The 18,000-nt window shown below is 40.7% G+C and overlaps 5 protein-coding genes across 9 annotated transcripts in view; 2 read left to right on the forward strand and 3 right to left on the reverse strand.

The window, feature by feature from the left end:
- The window catches only part of LOC113217292 (protein shank), a 110,485-nt gene extending 109,012 nt beyond the window's left edge, over positions 1–1,473 (reverse strand). Inside the window, exons 1-2 of the mRNA XM_052270374.1 lie at positions 1,189–1,473; positions 830–916 (exon numbers count right to left, since the gene is read on the reverse strand). The gene's annotated coding sequence lies outside the window, so the exon portion shown is untranslated. The remainder of the gene's footprint in view (positions 1–829; positions 917–1,188) is intronic.
- The window catches only part of LOC113217307 (maternal protein exuperantia), a 542,899-nt gene extending 527,740 nt beyond the window's left edge, over positions 1–15,159 (forward strand). For 2 of the 4 annotated variants that reach the window (XM_052270834.1, XM_052270970.1), the window contains exons 2-8: positions 11,571–11,651; positions 12,562–12,869; positions 12,939–13,083; positions 13,161–13,354; positions 13,871–14,191; positions 14,285–14,429; positions 14,499–15,159. In XM_052270834.1, coding sequence (XP_052126794.1) covers positions 12,567–12,869; positions 12,939–13,083; positions 13,161–13,354; positions 13,871–14,191; positions 14,285–14,429; positions 14,499–14,620 — 1,230 coding nt within the window. In that variant the 5' untranslated portion in view covers positions 11,571–11,651; positions 12,562–12,566 and the 3' untranslated portion in view covers positions 14,621–15,159. Of the gene's footprint in view, positions 1–11,505; positions 11,652–12,325; positions 12,344–12,561; positions 12,870–12,938; positions 13,084–13,160; positions 13,355–13,870; positions 14,192–14,284; positions 14,430–14,498 lie in introns of those variants that run through there. The other 2 variants (XM_026437145.2, XM_052270876.1) reach the window with 2 other exon arrangements.
- Positions 1,841–9,471, reverse strand: LOC113217300 (uncharacterized). Of its 2 annotated transcripts, XM_026437133.2 has the most exons (12): positions 9,407–9,471; positions 7,482–9,286; positions 7,231–7,391; positions 6,964–7,145; positions 5,924–6,846; positions 5,712–5,843; positions 5,397–5,624; positions 5,170–5,318; positions 5,021–5,061; positions 4,712–4,934; positions 4,388–4,621; positions 1,841–4,300 (listed from the first exon to the last, which is right to left on the reverse strand). In XM_026437133.2, exons 2-12 carry the CDS (start codon positions 9,214–9,216, stop codon positions 4,205–4,207), a joined length of 4,104 nt encoding a protein of 1,367 aa, XP_026292918.1. In that variant the 5' UTR covers positions 9,217–9,286; positions 9,407–9,471; the 3' UTR covers positions 1,841–4,204. The 2 variants fall into 2 exon arrangements, with proteins under 2 accessions (XP_026292918.1, XP_026292917.1); XM_026437132.2 differs by having other exon boundaries at positions 7,482–9,451.
- Positions 10,180–11,464, reverse strand: LOC113217308 (MIP18 family protein galla-1). The gene is made up of 4 exons (XM_026437147.2): positions 11,069–11,464; positions 10,809–10,888; positions 10,501–10,690; positions 10,180–10,405 (listed from the first exon to the last, which is right to left on the reverse strand). The coding sequence occupies exons 1-4, from the start codon at positions 11,340–11,342 to the stop codon at positions 10,308–10,310; spliced, it is 642 nt and encodes a 213-aa protein (XP_026292932.1). The 5' UTR covers positions 11,343–11,464; the 3' UTR covers positions 10,180–10,307.
- Positions 15,160–15,378: 219 nt separating the features above from the next.
- Positions 15,379–18,000, forward strand: part of LOC113217314 (muskelin) — a 7,062-nt gene continuing 4,440 nt past the window's right edge. The window contains exons 1-8 of the mRNA XM_052270783.1: positions 15,379–15,768; positions 16,232–16,301; positions 16,388–16,530; positions 16,606–16,804; positions 16,888–17,080; positions 17,158–17,432; positions 17,524–17,637; positions 17,727–17,893. Coding sequence (XP_052126743.1) covers positions 15,683–15,768; positions 16,232–16,301; positions 16,388–16,530; positions 16,606–16,804; positions 16,888–17,080; positions 17,158–17,432; positions 17,524–17,637; positions 17,727–17,893 — 1,247 coding nt within the window. The 5' untranslated portion in view covers positions 15,379–15,682. The remainder of the gene's footprint in view (positions 15,769–16,231; positions 16,302–16,387; positions 16,531–16,605; positions 16,805–16,887; positions 17,081–17,157; positions 17,433–17,523; positions 17,638–17,726; positions 17,894–18,000) is intronic.

Here is an 18,000-nt window from a genome sequence, read left to right on the forward strand (position 1 = left end):
AGTGGGATTTGAACTGGGGTCGCCTCGTCGCGATCACCGAGATTCACTATTCGCGCTGCTCTTTCCCTTAAAAAATAACAAAAATAAATAAATTGGAAGTCGCTGGGATTCGAACCAGCAACTACATTCTCCTGCGCTACGCTCTGAACCACGCGGCCACCGAGGAGTTCTGAGCAGCACAGAGAGCCAACTCCGTCCTGTTCTTCCTCTCATAAGGAAAAACCGAAAAAAATAATATAATTGGATGTCGCTGCCATTCGAACCAGCGACCAGACTCTCCTGCGCTCCGCTCCTGACCACGCGACGCGGGCACCGAGGAGTTCTGAGCAGCACTGAGAGTCAACTCCGTGCTGCTCTTCCCTTACGGAAAGGATATATTGGCAGCCGCTGGCATTCGAACCAGCGACCACTCTCATGCTGTACGCGATTGAACCTGCCTAACTCTGTTAGCACTCAAGCGAAGTCCGGAGCCCGGGACGCGCTGCCCAGGCGGAGGAGCGCCTGCCGGAGCGGGGGTAGGCAACCCGTCGGTCATGGACGTCCGCAGTTGTCACACTCGGCCAGCCGGTCGGCCGGCCGCGTTCGAAGAACACGCCCTCCCGCTCGCGATGTCCGCAGTTGTCACGCCTGACCCTCGGGAGCCAGGTCATGTCCGCAGTCGTCCACACGCCTTCTAGAAAAATTGAATAGAGACACTTACGTTATACTCCCCTCACCCATCCCAGGTAACGCCCGACCGCAGTGACCCTGCCCCGTCTTGTCCAGGGCACGCTGCAAGACGCACGCTCGCGTGCCTACACACACACATACACACACGAATGTCACTCACCTTGCAATCACAGAGTATCCGAGTCGGCGACGTCGTATCCAATGCCAAATCGCAGCAGCGTCGTTCGAGTAGTCGGTTCGTTCGAAACTGTAATCCTCGGTTCGGTTTTGTTTTTTTAAATGTATACTTCCCCCAGCCAAATCTTGCACTACTTGGCTGCGGGCAGCGCGAGACGCTGGTGGTGGAGGGGTGGGGGGTGTAGGGCTCGGCTCGGGGCTCGGCCCCTAACCTCTGGGGGTGACTGACTGGCCAGCGGGGGCGGCGCGCTCTGGACCAGAGCGGCGCAGCAGGCCGCGGCTGGGGCGGCTGTTCCGGAGACCTGTCACGCGAAGCGCACCGTCTTCTCTCGCCGCACTCACTTCACTCGCGAACAAGGGGGGAGAGTGGGTGTCGGGGGTGGCGGCGACGGTGGCAGCCTCCCTGGTCCAGCCTCGGCAGCCCCGTGAGTCGCGCGCGCGGGAGCACGCCGCCGACAGCTGACGGGGGGAGTGCGGGGCGGGGTGTCGTCGCTCCGGGGGTGAAGGAGGAGCACTGCCGGTTGAGGGTTGTTCACCGCGAGCGCGGCGTTTGAGCCCCAGTGACAGCGGGCGCGGAGCAGACGCGCGTAGCCCAACCCGTTCGAGCAGTGCGCGGTCTCGCGATCGACTGCCAAGCCGCCCGCCCCGCCGCCGCGCCGCGTGCAGCGGAGGGGAGGGGAGGGCAGGGGCGGGCGGCACTGGAGCCGAGAGGTTCCGGTAGGCGCCGCTGCCGAGGGCCGAGGGCGCCACCGCGCGAGCATTGCATAGCGACGCGACGGCCGCCTGTTCACGGGTTCCAATCCCGGTGGCTGCGGTGCCCTGTTCTCCAAGTACTCTCTGGTTTACTCTAGTTTTCCCTCTAGTTTCGACACAATGAGTAAAACTTGTTCTTGTTGAAGTTTCCTGGTTTATTCAGTGATTTGGGTGCCAGTAAGGCCTTGCTTGTCTGTAGGCTAGGGAAAAAAGGATGCCATTAGGAAGCAAATCATTATACTCTTATTTGCAGCACATTACTTTAATGAACATCAATGACATGGTAAAGATGGCCGTTTTATAAAATAGGTCCACTCCACTATTTTCCAGATTTGAGATTGCATCGCAAACAAATCAAAATGATGAAGTTCGTAAGAACCACATCAAGTTATTGGTAAGAAAGAAAAAGAACTAAGGAACAAAACAAATAAAAAGTGTTTGGAAAAGAAAACAACTCAATTGCTGATGAAAATTTCCCACAGGTGCACATAAAACACACAGGTGTTAGGTAGTGCCCCATCCAAGCACAAGACATACTCAAAATATTGAATGGAGAAAAACAATCTGTAACTCAATATAATTTGGTGAATTAGAACCGCACACTGAATCACAAAAATGTAAACAAATTTCCACCAGCAATACAATATAACTTTGCCATATATTACGCACATGGCTTGATGTCAATACACAGGTATTTTTTATCAATTTTAAATCCGTATACTTTCTCTCAAACTCGTATGCAAATAAAAGATTTATATATGTCCTCATGCAATAAGATATGGCAATGTCTAGAACTAAGGTAACCCAATGTACCACACAGAAGAATAAGAGATAACACTGACAAGACTAAGAACATTTATCACTTAGCATTAATAAATGTATTACAGAGAGCACAGGACAAAGTTATGCACCTGAAAAGTCAACTAAAATTATTGGAAGCTTACATGGGGTCACATTTTACGCTTCAATCAACAGAATTAATTTGCTACTGCATCTAGCAAAATAATGAGATAAATTCTTCTAATAGTTCTGCATCAGTCCCAACCTCTACATATCTGAACAGATTCCATACTCGTAATAAAACCAAATTACATCAGAGGAATTACTGTTTCAAAATTATGTTCCAGTAGGAAAACATTCAAATTAGTCCAATATTTTCTAAGAGAAACAACTTGGCATTTGGTGTAAATATAACAGTTCAGGGCACAAGGAAGTCATACTAGATTACCAGGAAAATGTCTGAGAAGTACTTAAGATGTCACATACAACAAAATGCAAAGTTTTTTCAAAATATTCAAAGTACTAAAACTGACTTAAAATTAACATAAACTTTGTAAGAAGTTAGACTACATACGCCTGCAGAACAATTGAACTAGGCCAGGGAGAAGAAACTTGAGATGGATATGATAAATTTGTAGATTTTCTGGAGATTAACTTTAGATCACTAGACACATCACATCACACACAATGTTGACAAGAATTGATCACTCACATTCAAAAATGTCAATAAATCCCAAATGCTTCAAGTTAAAATATGATTCAAACCACGATTTTTACCATCACAATATTTAACAGAATGTTATCAGAGACAAGAACATACAAATTTACAGCCAACATCTAAACAAAATGAGGGGCTTTTGTCTCTTCTCAAAATTTAAAAGAAATCAAACAAAAAACAGCAAGGCAAATTTGACTATGACTATGTGCTCATCCATAAAAGTACCATTTGACAGCATTCTCAACTCAGGATTAGAGCACAATTTGAGCCATTCATTGGATGACACAATCAATCCTTCCTATAGAAACAAGTCAACATATCACAAAATAACAAAATTGGGCATTCAGAACAAAATTAGGTAAAAACGTAACGAGTAGTGGAATAGGAAAGACAAACAATTTCCAGCAGATCAGATTTTGCACAATGCACAAATCTATCTGAATCAATGACTAAAGAAAATTACACAATTTCTACTTTGCCCTTACAAAATAACAAGCAGCAATAGATATACATACCACAATTTATTTCACTTACCAGGAAATATGAAATTGGTATTGTGCACTCATTAGAATGCTAAGCACACCTATTATCACAAGAATTAAAAATTAACATTTATACTTTAATTTTATTAAAAATTGAGAAACTTACTCGACACAGCAAAGTCAACATTAACATTCACTGTATCAATACAAATAGGGTTAATGTTTTAAACCTTATTTTTAACTTAAATTTGAACGACACATTGGTAAATAGAAGAAGGAAAACAATAACATCTTTCTTTACACATTAAAATTGAGTTGGAATTACTATTTACACAGAACAAATGTGGCTTACATAGACAAACAGTTCTCAATTAGTTTTTAACAAAGGAAACCAGTGACAACCATAGAATTCAAACAATTAAAACAGTATTCATTATGTCAGAGAAGACTTTACAAAAGGGGAACAAAACAGTGCTTGACTAGATGATAGCCACAGGCACAGTACACCTAGATTTGCAATACAGGATATGTTACACTTTTTTTCCCACAATAAAGGCCAAGATTAATTAATATAATCAGATATCAATGAAAAGTGATTCTAAAATCAATCTTGTAAATACTGTGTTCAGTCCTTCAGCTTTAAGAGTTCTGATTTCAGAGTTTTAAATGACTTAGAAAGTGCTGATTGTCCTGGATTAAGAACCATATAATCTTCAATTTCCTGTTACAAAAAGAGAAGAAAAAAAGAGGGTAAGTGTAAGTAACAGTGGCAAAATTAATATTTTGAATCTTTAACAGCTGTACAAACCTGTATAATTCGCCAACGTTTTATTCTGAAATGAGTTTTGACCACCTCTTCAAAATCAACAGGAGGGTATTTCAGCATTTCAATCATTGCAAGTCGAACAGTTTGAAGTTTTACATTACGATTGTAGGTATCGCTTGATGCTTTACCATCTGCTGTACCCATCAAGGAATCATATCCTGGTTCATTAAAGTATGGTTCTGCTACCATTATAAGGCTTTGAATTGATACTAACACCTGAAATTTGTTGAAGTGCAGTCAATGAGGTTAGAGTGTGCTCTGAACATACTTTGAGAAAATGAAAAACAAATTTAATCTTAGGATTACCTGCAGAAGTGTGGACGTTTCATTCCATTGTTCTCCCTGCAAACCATTCCAAGTTCCAAGAAGTGACAAACACACCTTTCCATTAGCGTAAAGGTTAGGGTTAAATCGTACAGAACCTCTACCAGTGGTCCTAAGAGTAACTTTAGGTGGAGTTTTGGGGTAGTTACTAGGGAGAAATATGTCGAACAGGAAACAACCACTGGCATAAGGAGTTCCTTCGGGTCTGAAACAAAAACACAAATTTGAAAACTTGATGTCTGTTTAACATAAAATTTAGGAACACATCTAAGTAATATCAAAATAGTTTACCCAATGATAAGAGCCTTGAGTAAAGTAATTTTAGCATCGTCCTAGAACAAAATGAAAAAAGAAAATAAGATTAGGAACAACTTGATTCATAAAGGGAACATTACCTCTAAACCGGACTCTGCTATGCACATTAATGACATTACACTCACCGATCTCACAAATATGGCTGAAGCAAGATCTAAAGGCAATGAGGTTGAAAGGGAAGCTAATTCCTGAGCAATCCTCATCATTTGTGCACGTCCAGGTGTCAAAGCCGAATTGAACATTGAAGCATACGTGTGAGAAGAGGAGTTTGTCACTGTAAGAATAATATTATTTAACTTCATAACTAGTTTTAACATGCTTTTAAGACAGACCTCCAAGAAATAAGACTAACCATCAATATCACAGCTGTCAAATTGCATTTCCCGCAAAGCAGATATATATTTTGTTGAAAGTTCCTCATTCAGAACTTCTGATGTAGATGTTATAACAGACACACGGCGTGCTTCAAGAGGCTCATCTGAATGCTCTGGGGAATCACAGCCAGGAAGGCCTAGTTGTTCTATAACTTTCTCTACCTTCAAGGCCAGATCAAAGAAATCTTGAGCAAGTTGCTCATCACCTGAAATGTCAAAACCCACAATATAGGTAGAGAGTGACGTGGCTTTATAAGTTCACATTAATGAGGCGAGAAATTTTTGTAAGTTACCAGCAGGATCCAGTGGTGTTATATCTATTGGTGGGGGTTCTGAATCATGGTTCAAAGACGACCAAGAACTCGGCCAAAGATTCCCAATGTGAGATAGAAATCCGGATATTCCAGCTGAATTATGCGTGTCATCTGAAAAACATTGAAACTGTAGAATAAGTTTGAACTTTATCAACAATGTAATTGCCACAATGAGGAAAATGACAACTCACCCTTTGAGCCATTATCTCCCACTGCACTTGTGTGGCTTTTTTTGGCTTCTTTATTGTGGAACAGTCCACATTTAAGCTTATAAAAGGGACTCATAGTAGCAACCCCAACTGGTCCAGAAGCAGAACTACCCTCCATACTAGTAGAGGAACCAGCACTCTTTGATGTGGTAGCCGTTGCTTTAGAAGTAGAAGGTTTAGGAGGACTTGCACCAGGCTTTGATGATCCAGGTCCAGGTTGATACAGCACACACAATGGCATATTCTGATTAGTTGATTTAGAAGCGCTCCCGGCTCCTTTCGAAGTGGACGGTTTGGATGCACTAGCAGGGGATTTGGAGGAAGGAGCACCAGGGGATTTAGAGGCACTGGCTGAAGCCTTACAAGAAGAAGCAGTGGTCTTTGAACAGCTTGAAGTGCCTGGAGATGTCTTGTTTGTGCTAGATGAATCCTTCCCTGGGCTTCCAGCTGCAGTTGCACCAGTTGCACCAGTTGCACTAGTTGCTCCAGTTGCTCCAGTTGATCCAGTAAAATAAACATGTTGATGCGAGTGTTTGCAGACTTTCTTTCCCTTTAAAGAAAGGTTGCAAGAACTCCTAGTCATCACTCCTTTTTTAACCAACGTTGATGCGAAACCATTAGGGTGGACATCAAGATTTGAAAAAACGTCAGACCCATCAGAATCCTCCAAGGAGAAGTCGCCATGTAAACCATGCAATTCTGAGAAATCCAAAGTGCCATTGATGCCAATGGCTCCTGAAGGACCAGCTTCATCTTCTGAATCTTCCATTTCGACATTAGCAGCAGCCGCAGAAGCAACTTTGCTTCTTCTTGTTGTTTTATCTTTATCTCTGCTGCCAGAATTAGCACGCTTCTTACCCTTCTTCTCATTTTTGGAATGACTAGATTCAGCTGCTATTTTATACCTAATGGACACAATGGCATGACAGTTAACAAATTGGGATTTCACATACTTTTTCTCACCCAATAGTTTCAGAAACTAATAAGTCTAGATCCAAGCAAAGATTTAAAAAAATACATACCTATCAAGAACTTTCTGTGCCTTATCTTTAATGGCCAATAAAAGAGAATAAACAGATTTTTTCTGGCCAGGTTGTTTCCAAAGCAGCCTTGCCAGCCAGAGTCTTCCGGCAATTTGAGATAGAATATCTATAACACAGCGGTACACTGCTTTGTGTCTACAGATCTCCAGGAAAGAGTCCACCTGAAAACAAAAGACTCATTAGATTTAAAAAACAAAAACAAAAACCAAAATATTTCTGGCCATTTATATTTAATCTTCTTCATACTTGTAATTTCTGTTCAATGAAAGGAATAAGGGTAGATGCTTCTAAGGCTTCATACAGTTGTCGAGATGCATCACTTTGATTGGGTAAATACAATTTTTGTTTGCTCAGGACAAAGTGACCATTATTCGCACCACCTTCATCAACAGAAGCTGATTCTGGAACTAAAATATGCAAGTTACATAAGGTCATTAGGTGATAGAAAGTTGCACCTATGCTATGCCATACAATCCTAAATTCAAACTGGGACTAACCTGTTTTAGAAGGAGATGGTTGGCTGGGTTGTCCATTACAAATCATAGCTTCATCATTCATATCTGCACTATCGGTGGACTCCACCATAGGATCATCAGTTGGTTTAACCAAAATATCATAGTGTGCCAAGTATTCTTGCAAATCTATCCAAATTTTATGCAATACAGCTTCTATTTTTTTGTCCTTTTCTTTTTCAACAGCAATATGTGCATTGATGTCCCAACCTTTATCACTATAAGTACTATAGCCTGTGCCATCTGGAAATTTGGGTTTTTTGCTATTTCTCAAGGCACTCATTACTTTACTTTTCAGCAAAGAATAGTCATCTGGGGGAGCAGCACTGGAGGAAGGGGCTGTGACAACAACAGGTTGATTTGTAGTTTCACTGTCATCACTGGTGCAGCATTTAGAATATTCTGAAACTATTGAGCAGGTTGACGAGGTGGAGGCTGATGAAGACATAGATGTACCAGTTGTTCCAGATGTACCAGAAGCGGATGTGCTCGACCCGCCAGATGTAGATGTGTTGGAAACTGAGGGTCCAGCAGTGGCTGATGATCCAGATGCCAAACTTGACATGCTAGGTGGGCCAGATTTTTGGATGGTTCCAAAAGCAATATTTGTAGACTGTAATGATGTTTTGGGTTGGGTACGGTTGGAAAGACCTGAGACATCACGAGGCATAACTTCGCTGACAAGAGCCAGTTGCAAAAGGCTGTTTTCTATAGGCAGGAGTATGCTGGATCGGAATGCTGTTTCTACATGGAGGACAGCATGTTTAGCCAGATAGTCTTTGATCTCCTCAAGAACGGTTATCATACCACATGTGGGATTCCATGAAGAGAGCTTCAGGATGTCAAGGCAGGCAAGCATGAAACGAACAGAGCCCTCTGGTCGAGGTCGAACCATCTTGGCCACAGGAGGGTAAAACGGATACAAATCCATGGTAAATTCAAGTTGCAGTTCTATGTAACCAATACCATGAGCTTCTTGGAGCAAGTTGAGATCTTGTTGTAACTTGCTGTTAGGATCAAATTTACTGAATCTGACTGACCACTCATAAATATTGCTGTCAATAGGTTCAACATCAATCCCTGTTTCACTCGCGGTTTTAATGATGTGCTTCAGATCATTGGTTAAAATTCCTGACGCCGCAAAATTGCTGAAAACTTGCATTGTTTTTGGCTCTTTGTGACCCAATCCAGTGGACGTTGAAGCTCCTACTGAATCTTCGGCTTCTTTAAGGGATGCACGAATTTTAGCTTCTTTGGCTCGCCATTGTTTCTCCTTATCCCAAAGAGCCCTTTCCATGAGATCCTCTTCATCTTCCTCTTCCAAAACCATGAACTCCTCGTTTTCATCCTCATCATCTGAGCTGTTTGATGGACTATACCGTACTCGCGAGTCCAAGGAGTTGGCTTTCCACAAAATAGCTTCAAGGGTTAGGCCCACGTCAGAGTCAAGAATAAATTCGTTCAAAGCGTTAAGCCACAAGTGGTTGACTGACTCTGATTCCGCAAAGAAGTTATCCTCATATTCAGGATATTCGGCGGGGCAGAACAGGCTGAAGAGTTTGTCTCGACCGCGACCGAGGCTGAGCTTGAGGCAAATTCTACCGTCATCGCAGATACTGTCGCCGACAAGTGACAGCGACCCTTCATTTTCACTCTTCCATTGCTTGAACTCTTGAACAAGAAGATTTCTTGCAAAACCGGCCGCGCACCCGTTCTGCATGATGAATACGATGTAGCACAAATCCCGATCACACAGCGTCCATCACAGTCAGCCTAGGACGCTAGTTCACCTGTGAAGGATCAATGATTTCTTAGTTCATTATCGGATCACTCTGTCTCGCACAAATCTCCTCAGAACTGGGAGGCAATGTTTGACACAAGCCAGAACATTATGTCGCACAGAAACATACATGAAGAAACAAGACAAGACGGAGACTAGAGCAAGGGCTTTGTACACATGTCTGGTCAACAGAACTTGGATGGTTCGCCGACAGAGCGCATTCTCTCCACTTTTCAACACCTATTTTCTCCCTCTTGAGTTTACATTTCGAGATTATTTGTAGCTCACCAGCGCCAGTAATGCCGGTTGTTTAATAATTTTATCATCTCAATACAAATGTCACACTCTAGAAGTACTGCGAAAATGACCAAAACCAGATATTATGAAGAGGCCGCCATGTTTGTTTCGAAATGGTAGAGCGTCACAGTCACAGGACCTACGACGCCTTTCTTCCCCGCTACGTAGATTCGACTACAGGCGTTTCTGTAGTAATCTGTGACATCCCAATTGGTTTTGGAGACATAAAACTAACATAAATGAGTAATTGTACAGTCAGCGAGTAATCCTCGAGGATTTCGGTATTGGAAGTGCAGCCTCGAAAGCCTTGGCAGCCTTTAGGCCATTCTCCCTCCTACCCTACCCTTCCCCCCTTCCCTTTGACTTTGCGACCGCCGCCGGATTTTCAAATTATTTGATTGCATGCCACTCACGGGGGGCAAAGTCAGAAAGTCTAAAGAGACCCTAGTCATGGGGTCCCCAAATCGCTTTTAAGCTGCCTATTATGCCGCTTTCGGTTCATTCCGTGAGTTTAACTTTTCATCTTGGCCTTCCCTCTGATTGCATTTCCTAGTGCACCACCATGACTACACACACACAGGGAGAAAAAGACAACAATGACAAAGCTAATAGTTGAAGAATATAATTAAATAACACCCATAATAAAACCACTATACATTTATAATTAAAATAATAAAAATATAGTATTTAGATTCAATAAATGACATATGTACAGGTACAATAACATGTATTCTTCAGTCTTCCTCTTGAATGCATTCTTCCACAATTTTCCTTAAATTGGGATTCTCCATTGCAGCAGCTATTCTCTCTTTGTCATTTATTTGTTTGTTTACTGAAACGGATAGGGCATTTGATAATATATTCTCAACAATCGTCACTACAAATAAACACACCAAATAGGACAAAATTACAGCATATTGTGCTTACTTTCTTCTTCTGTGTTATGAGCTCCTTTCTTGATAAATATGTCTAGTTTTAATGGATTTGAAAGAGCTACTGTTCTCTCCAGCTGCACCCTTATGCACAATCCTATTAAAGTAGCTAGAGAACAATGTGGAACTGTTGGATTAAATTCAATTTCTACTATTTTCACATTTCCGGAAGTGACGCCTTTCACCTGGAAAATAAAAGCAAAGTTGATGGAAACAACCTTAAATGCTTGTAAAACGACCCTTTAAAAAAAAACAAAAAAAAACAAGGCTTTAAAAATTGGCAATTCGTTTAAGATTTATTACCTTAACACCTTCTTCGTAAACAACATGTAGATCTTCCAATGTTGCTGGTTTCTCTGGATCTTTTATGCTCCGAATATAGTCTGAGAAAATAAAAGAGACAATGATATGACATATCAAAGCTAGGCCTTATTATTTATGTCTGTACAAGGATAAAATAACTATGGATCTAAGTAGCGCCAGTTTATAAGAAACAACACCATAACCTAACAATTATTTATTTGCTGAATTGAGAGATGTTGTTTGTCCTCAGTCATTCATACCATAAATTAGTTCCTGGAACTCTCTGTGGTCAGCCCCAGCCGTGCTCTGTTGCTCCATTGAACTCAATGACTTGACTGAAGGGCCACTTTGGAGGTCATTTGGCACAGGAGGGGTAGACGAAGTTGGGGTCGTAACAGTTTCTCCTATACCCAAAATACTTTTTGATTTCTGAACCAATGACAGAAGCATTTTGCTAGCTGTAGGTTCTTTAAGTTGTGGGTTAATACTTTGTGGCTTGTCTCCTAACGCGTAGATGCGTTTCGGCTTATTCATTCATTTGTGGTGAATTCAAGAGGCTGGACGTGTCTTCTGCTAGCTGCTTTCGAATCTCATTCAAAACACAAGTTTTCGATGTCTCGAAGGAAAAAGAAAAAGAAAGAAGAAAGGATCTTTGTCCCACGACATTCGAAAGGCGCTGAATCAGTCGAACTTTTTTTTTCCGCTTACCTGACCCATCTCATCTCCACGTGCGATACGGTACGGTATCCGCACCGACAGTCAAGTCAGTCGTTCATTCCACGGTCCACCGTACAGTCATTCCGCATCGCCGTGAAATATACCATTGGTTGTCTTGTCAAAACAGTGAGTATGTCACCCGCGAGCCAGCGGAGCAGAGCGTTATCCTGCGGATTTGCTTTGACGTGCTAGATTATCCTGTTCGCCAAAATCGCGAGCGGGGTGGGGTGGGGTGGGGCGGGGCTGCGGTCGCAAGAATCGCACAGAAGGGAATACAAGTATTTTTTTTCCTCGCTTGACTTTCGTTTGTTTCTGGGAAACAATGGGAGCCTTGATCCATTATTGCCCCACTTGACTGACCGTCGAGGGGTCAACATCACGAGCTGTCTAGCCGGCAAGCGGAATCGCCGTTTGACTGGTTCCTTGTTGTACGATTGAAGTTCTGATTCTGTCTTCCAGCACGTCATTTCTTCAATAACCGTTTTCTTGTCGTGTTCAGGTATCATTTTCCCTCCTCCATTGTAGCATGTGGAGGGACCCGACTGTCACTTCGGAGCTGGAACTATCGCGGAAGCTAGTCAATCTTATACTTGTCTTATCTTTTATCCTTATCATGCATGTCCTTTTCTGTCACAGTGACCTCTGATAGGTGTCAACTTTTAAGTGTTTCAATTTTCCTTTACCTAATAATTCTGTGAGCAATCCAAAGGCCTTATGTATATATTGCCACAGCCACTTTCCAATAAGTTTTCTATTTATCCAGTTCTGATCTAGTGCATACACATGTGTATGTAAGCAGGGTCTTTTCACAATAGCAGGTAATCAATTGTATGAACCAGGCCTTTGCCTCATCACAGATGTATATGAAGGCTTGTATGTATACATTGTTATCAGTTTGTGGGGGCCAGAGGTCAGATGAGAGGGCATTCTTGAAGGTTTGCCAGCAACTATACCCCCCCTCCCCCCTCTTCTCTTGTTTTCCTGTTCTAATTCGTTGTTGTACTATTTAATAAGATTTTTACGAATCCTGTTACAGGCACCATGGTGGTATCCACAGAAAAACAAGAAAAACCAGTCTCTGGGAATGTTGATTCTTCACCATTGATTCCTAAAGCTGAGGGTCTCCCTGTCGGCAATTATCGCGTTGTTGGATGGGATCTGGACTTCTCAGGACGCCGCCTCGTCGATGAGATATTGCAAATAGCTGCTTGGACACCAGAGAAAGAGTTTTCATTGTATGTCATGCCAAGCAGAGATTTAAATCTCACCACCAGACGCCGGCACAAGTTGAAGATTGTCACAATTCAACGCTATAGAGTTCTGAAGCATATCAAGAGCAACAAGGTAGTGAACAAGAAATTACAAGTAAACTTTAATTGTTCAACATGTTCCAACTGGTTTATTTTGTTTCAGCCTATCAAGACAAAAAGTGAGGTATCTGGTCTTCAAGATTTCATTGCTTGGCTTGAAGAAGTGAAAGGTGATGCCAAAGATGGTATTATCCTTGTTTTCCATGAAGCTCTTAATTCTTGTCCTGCTCTCCTCTTGCACTGCTTAGGTAAGCTTTGTAATATTGGACCTCATATCTTTAAAAAATCTTAAATCTGGCTACTAATTACTATTTTGATTCCTCAGGAAGGTATCCTCATTACAATTTGTTAGAACGCTTCAAGGCTGTTGTAGCTGGATTTGCCAATGGTTTTGCCATTGCTGAAAGCAAATGTGCTAAAGCAGTCACTCACTTCAATTTGAGGACCCTCTCTAACACACTTCTTGGAAAAGAAGAGAGCCTGGAAAGTGCTGCAGACCGCTCACGCTTGGCTTATCAGGTATGCTGTTGCAGTTGTATTCATTCATTGGTTGAGCTTTAAAATGAAACCACTAATGGACATTTCTCTTAACAATTTGTGTTATGTTCCTGCCAAGTTTTTGTATGTTTGCTGTGTCATTGGTGGCTCATGTGATTGTTTATTCTAGGGGTCATAAGGAGGTGGACAAGGATTTTGCTGACATTTAAATTGACAAGTAATTCATTTTTTCTTTTAGGATCCTAGATCTTTTCATTCTAGACGCATTTTACTATTTAAAAGGAATAGTAAATCCTTTTTGGTTTTGGATGTGCTTTTTAGCCTTTACATGTTTTCTGTAGAACTTGTCTCTATGAATGCGTATTAAAATTTTATTTCAGTTCACATCACTATTGCCTTGGTCACCTGTTTCTATTGCATCAGTGTTTTAGGTTTATGGTTGAGGTTTTGCATTAAATTTGATGGAATGTGTGCATGAGTAGATGCCTGATTTAAAGTTAGTGTACCATTGTATTAAATTTTGACTTTTCTCTTCAGGTTTTGCAGAAGCTCTGCTGTGAAGATGGAGCTGGTGATTCAGCTGCACCTAACACTGCTAGTATGATTTCCTGTGTACGTGAGTACACTCAACCGTGCCGTCGTGAGGAAGAGCTATTGGTGCTTCAGCAGGAAATGATTAAACGTCAAGATGCCCTCAGACCTGTTTTTCATCAATTGATGAGAGGTACTCGCAAGGAACGTGAACGTGCATATTTGCTCCGTAGAAACCTGGTAGATGCACATGTTGATATGACAGTTCTCACTGAGGCATGGAATGCAGGTCAGAAAGAGGCAGTAGAGAAACTTCTAGAGGAAAAGGTACTATTTTTTATCCTTGTCTGATTTTCAAACTTCTGAATATCTTAAACTTGCATTTGCTCTCAGTTTAATAATGTGTTTTTTGTTTTGCAGGCTCACATTGCTGATGAGAAGGATAGAAGTGATTTGCTTACTAAAATAGAATGGCATTTTGTTCCCGAACTGCGGCCCAAGGTGGAACGTAGACCATCATTCAAGAAAGGAAGAAGATATAGCAAAAGCTCTGACAAAACTAATGGTATGTAACTCTTGTGGAGATGCTCCAATTCTTGTGCTGTTCCTATTAGTATATTTTATTTTGTTTTAGGGAATGCAGAAAACGGTAAAGAACCATCATCACCCATTCAATCCCCGGACACTACCGTCGTATCTCCTGAAAAGCCCCAGACTAATGGTACCAAAGACTCCCAGGAAGCTGTTGCATGCTGAAGTAGGCTTGCACGTCATGAAGACATCAGACATGTTCTTAATTTAATTTGTTATCAAAGTCATTGATTATTATTGAACTATTCATAGACATAATATAAGTGCCAGATGTGCATAAAAGGTATTTTTATTTTATTGATCAAAGTATGTTTTATAATGTAACATTTACATTGTTGAAATTTTGGATTGTGCAGTATGTATATTTATTTTTATCTAAGTCATTAATATGATTTAAGGCACTAAGTTTTGTTTTTGTTCTTGCTCATGTACAGTTGGTTTATCACTGTTAAAGTTGTTTTCATGCATCGAAGCCATGTTATATAAGTGTCAGCTCATTAAGGTCTACATCAGTGGCACATTCATTTACAGCTGTATGATTCATGATTTTATTTTGTTGACCCTTATCACATGTTCAGTACATGCACCCAATTCCATCGGACATATTGAACATTCCTCAAATTTATGGTTTCGATTGTCATTGAGTCGTTTTGTTTTTGTTTTGGTTTAATTGTGAAATTTATAATAAAGTCTATTGCATCTAATTTCTGTCTTATTTCTGAGGGCATTCCCCAAAAATGAAAGCATTAAATGCCATCCAATTGGTCAAGCCGTCATCCCATTCACTAGCTGGTGACATATCCTCGGTTCTCGAATACTGATTAGTATATATAAATCAGAACTTGTCTCAGATAATACTGCGTAGTTTTCGCGATATGTGCGGTCAACTACGAGGTCTCAAAGGCACGAGGCACGTAAGGCACGGACTCGCAATAACTAACCGCCAACCTCTTCTAAAACTACATTAAACCGAAGACATTCAGTAATGTTTGTTGCTGTAGTTTTACAGTCTTATCCATGCTGGTGTCGGGTTCTTCACTCAACGATTATGTTTATTGTGGATGTTTGCTGAATTTATATGTAAGGAATTGTGTTGCGTGAAATTCTGTGAAATGTCTTCTGCTAGACTAGCGGCAACACTGTATAGAATCTAAACTGCCGTGATGTAAAGGGGGTGGTTGAAAACACGGGTTTGAAGTTAGCCTTTAATTTCAATTTACTGCGGAAATGGGATCGCTTCGAGAAGTAACTCAGCGTAAACTTGGATATTTTATTCATAAATGTTCTAGTTACTCCACAACATATGTCCCTGAGTAAGTAATTGCATTGCGAAATGCGAAGGCAATCTGACATTGAGAGCTTGACATAACCTGGTCGATTGTGTATCTGCTTTTTTTGTAAACAACACTTGATTTTAGTGACAGTCATACTATTAGTTTGACATTTCTGCAACATTTACAAGTTGACTAACTCTAAATTTCTTTGAGACTTTGTAGTTGCCACGTCAATATCCCGGAAAATGGCTCACATTCTCTTTCAGTCTCCTCTAAAACCTCTTACAAGTAACACAAAATAATAATTATAGTTGTGACATTTTATTTGCTCTTTCATAGAACCCGTCAACTATTTTTAATGATATCTAGGCACTTAGTAAGGTTTAGTGCTATCAATGAGCTTTTTGCCAGTAGTCTCTTGATGCTACGAAACACTATGCCTATCATCCTTATTCAGAAAACCATTTTGGATAAAATGAAATAATTTTTTTCTTATTCACAGGAATATTCAAGAGAACAAGTCTCATGATCAATCATCAAGATGGTCCTCCAACTCCAATAACCCCTGTCAGGTAACTTGCTATGTAGAGTGTTATTTTAAAATATTTTCTTTCATGCCGCTATCTTTGTTCCTAATGGCTGCTTTCTGTCCTTCAAGTACTTAATTTTGAAACTTCAAAAAGTTTCCATTGTGAAAAACATCACTTTTGGCAAGTATGAGAAAACACATGTGTGCAACTTAAAAAAGTTTAAAATCTATGGTGGCCTTCATGATGAAAATATGTTAGAACTTTTAGAGAGGCAAGTTTAACTGTTTACATCCAGCACTACAAACTATTGTAGTGCATAGCTTTTATTGAATTCATTTTTTTACAGTGGCCTAAAAAACAACAGCACACCTGAAACTTTTGAATTACGACATGAAGTTGGAGGGCAACCTCTTCCATGTAGATACATAAAAATTGTGCCGCTGCAGTCATGGGGACCCAGTTTTAACTTTAGTATTTGGTTTGTGGAATTGCATGGAATTAGTGATTGGAATTTTGTGAAGCCTTGCATTGACTGGTTTAATTTGGTGAGTTATTAAGTTCCTAATGGTTTTCATTGATTAAACTATACTTGCTTGCAAATGTATTACTATTTGAAATTCTTTCTCAGTATCGAGAGCGAGAAGTGATACGTCACTGCTTGAAACATTTCCGGCAAATGAGGTATACTAATGCTCTTGAAGCTCTTGCCAAGGAAACTGAAGTTCAGCTGGAAGATCCCCACCTTACTAAACTCCATGAAATTCTTGTAGACCAGGGTGACTTTCAGGGTACAGAAGACTTTATGTCTGAGGCAGTGTCATGTCTGTATCAATTTTTTTATTACTATAAATACTTCACTCATGACTTCTTCTTTACTAAAAATTATTTTTCTCTTCAGGTGGAATGTTTAATGGTTATATTGGGCAGCAAGAATATATTCCAGAATGGATCTTAATGCATGCACCACAACACCCCGATGTGACGAACAGTTCTGAGGCTAAACGAGAATGTAGACCGGGAATGAGAGGGGGCCATCAAATGTGTCTTGATCCAAGTAGTGAAACCATCTACTTATTTGGAGGTTGGGATGGTAATCAAGATCTGAGTGATATGTGGGAATATCACATACCTTCACAAGAATGGACATTGTGCTGCTCTGACACTTCACTGGAGGTATTTTTTCAACTTATGCTGAAATTCATTACCACTACATTTTAGTATGGAAATTGATTGTTTCCCATTCAATTCATTTTTCTTACTGTAGGGAGGCCCAAGTGCTCGCTCCTGCCACAAATTTTGTTTAGATCCAGAAAGAAGACAAATATTCACTCTTGGTCGGTATTTAGATGTCCACTTCCGTTCTCCTCCAAATCTGAAGGTTAGGGTTAAATTTGTTATGTGTCACTAATAGTTATCAAGAAGCTAATTTTGGAATCTAATCAACTATTTTTAATCATGTGGTTTTAGAGTGATTTTTATGTGTATGATATTGAATCCAATACTTGGACATTAATAACTGAAGACACTGGTTCCATGGGTGGTCCACAATTGATATATGACCATCAGATGTGTATGGACTCTGAAAGAAGGACTATCTATGTATTTGGAGGACGTGTTTTAACACCATCACTTGGGTAAGACGTTAACATAAAATAAAATCCATCTACTGTCAAAACAATGTAATGTCTCCAAGTTTTTTTTTGTTTGTTTTTTTTTCCATTTTTTCTTAAAATTGACTTTT

Source organism: Frankliniella occidentalis, unplaced genomic scaffold, assembly GCF_000697945.3.
Source record: "Frankliniella occidentalis isolate FOCC.00 unplaced genomic scaffold, Focc_3.1 Scaffold1, whole genome shotgun sequence".
Classification (NCBI taxonomy): domain Eukaryota; kingdom Metazoa; phylum Arthropoda; class Insecta; order Thysanoptera; family Thripidae; genus Frankliniella; species Frankliniella occidentalis.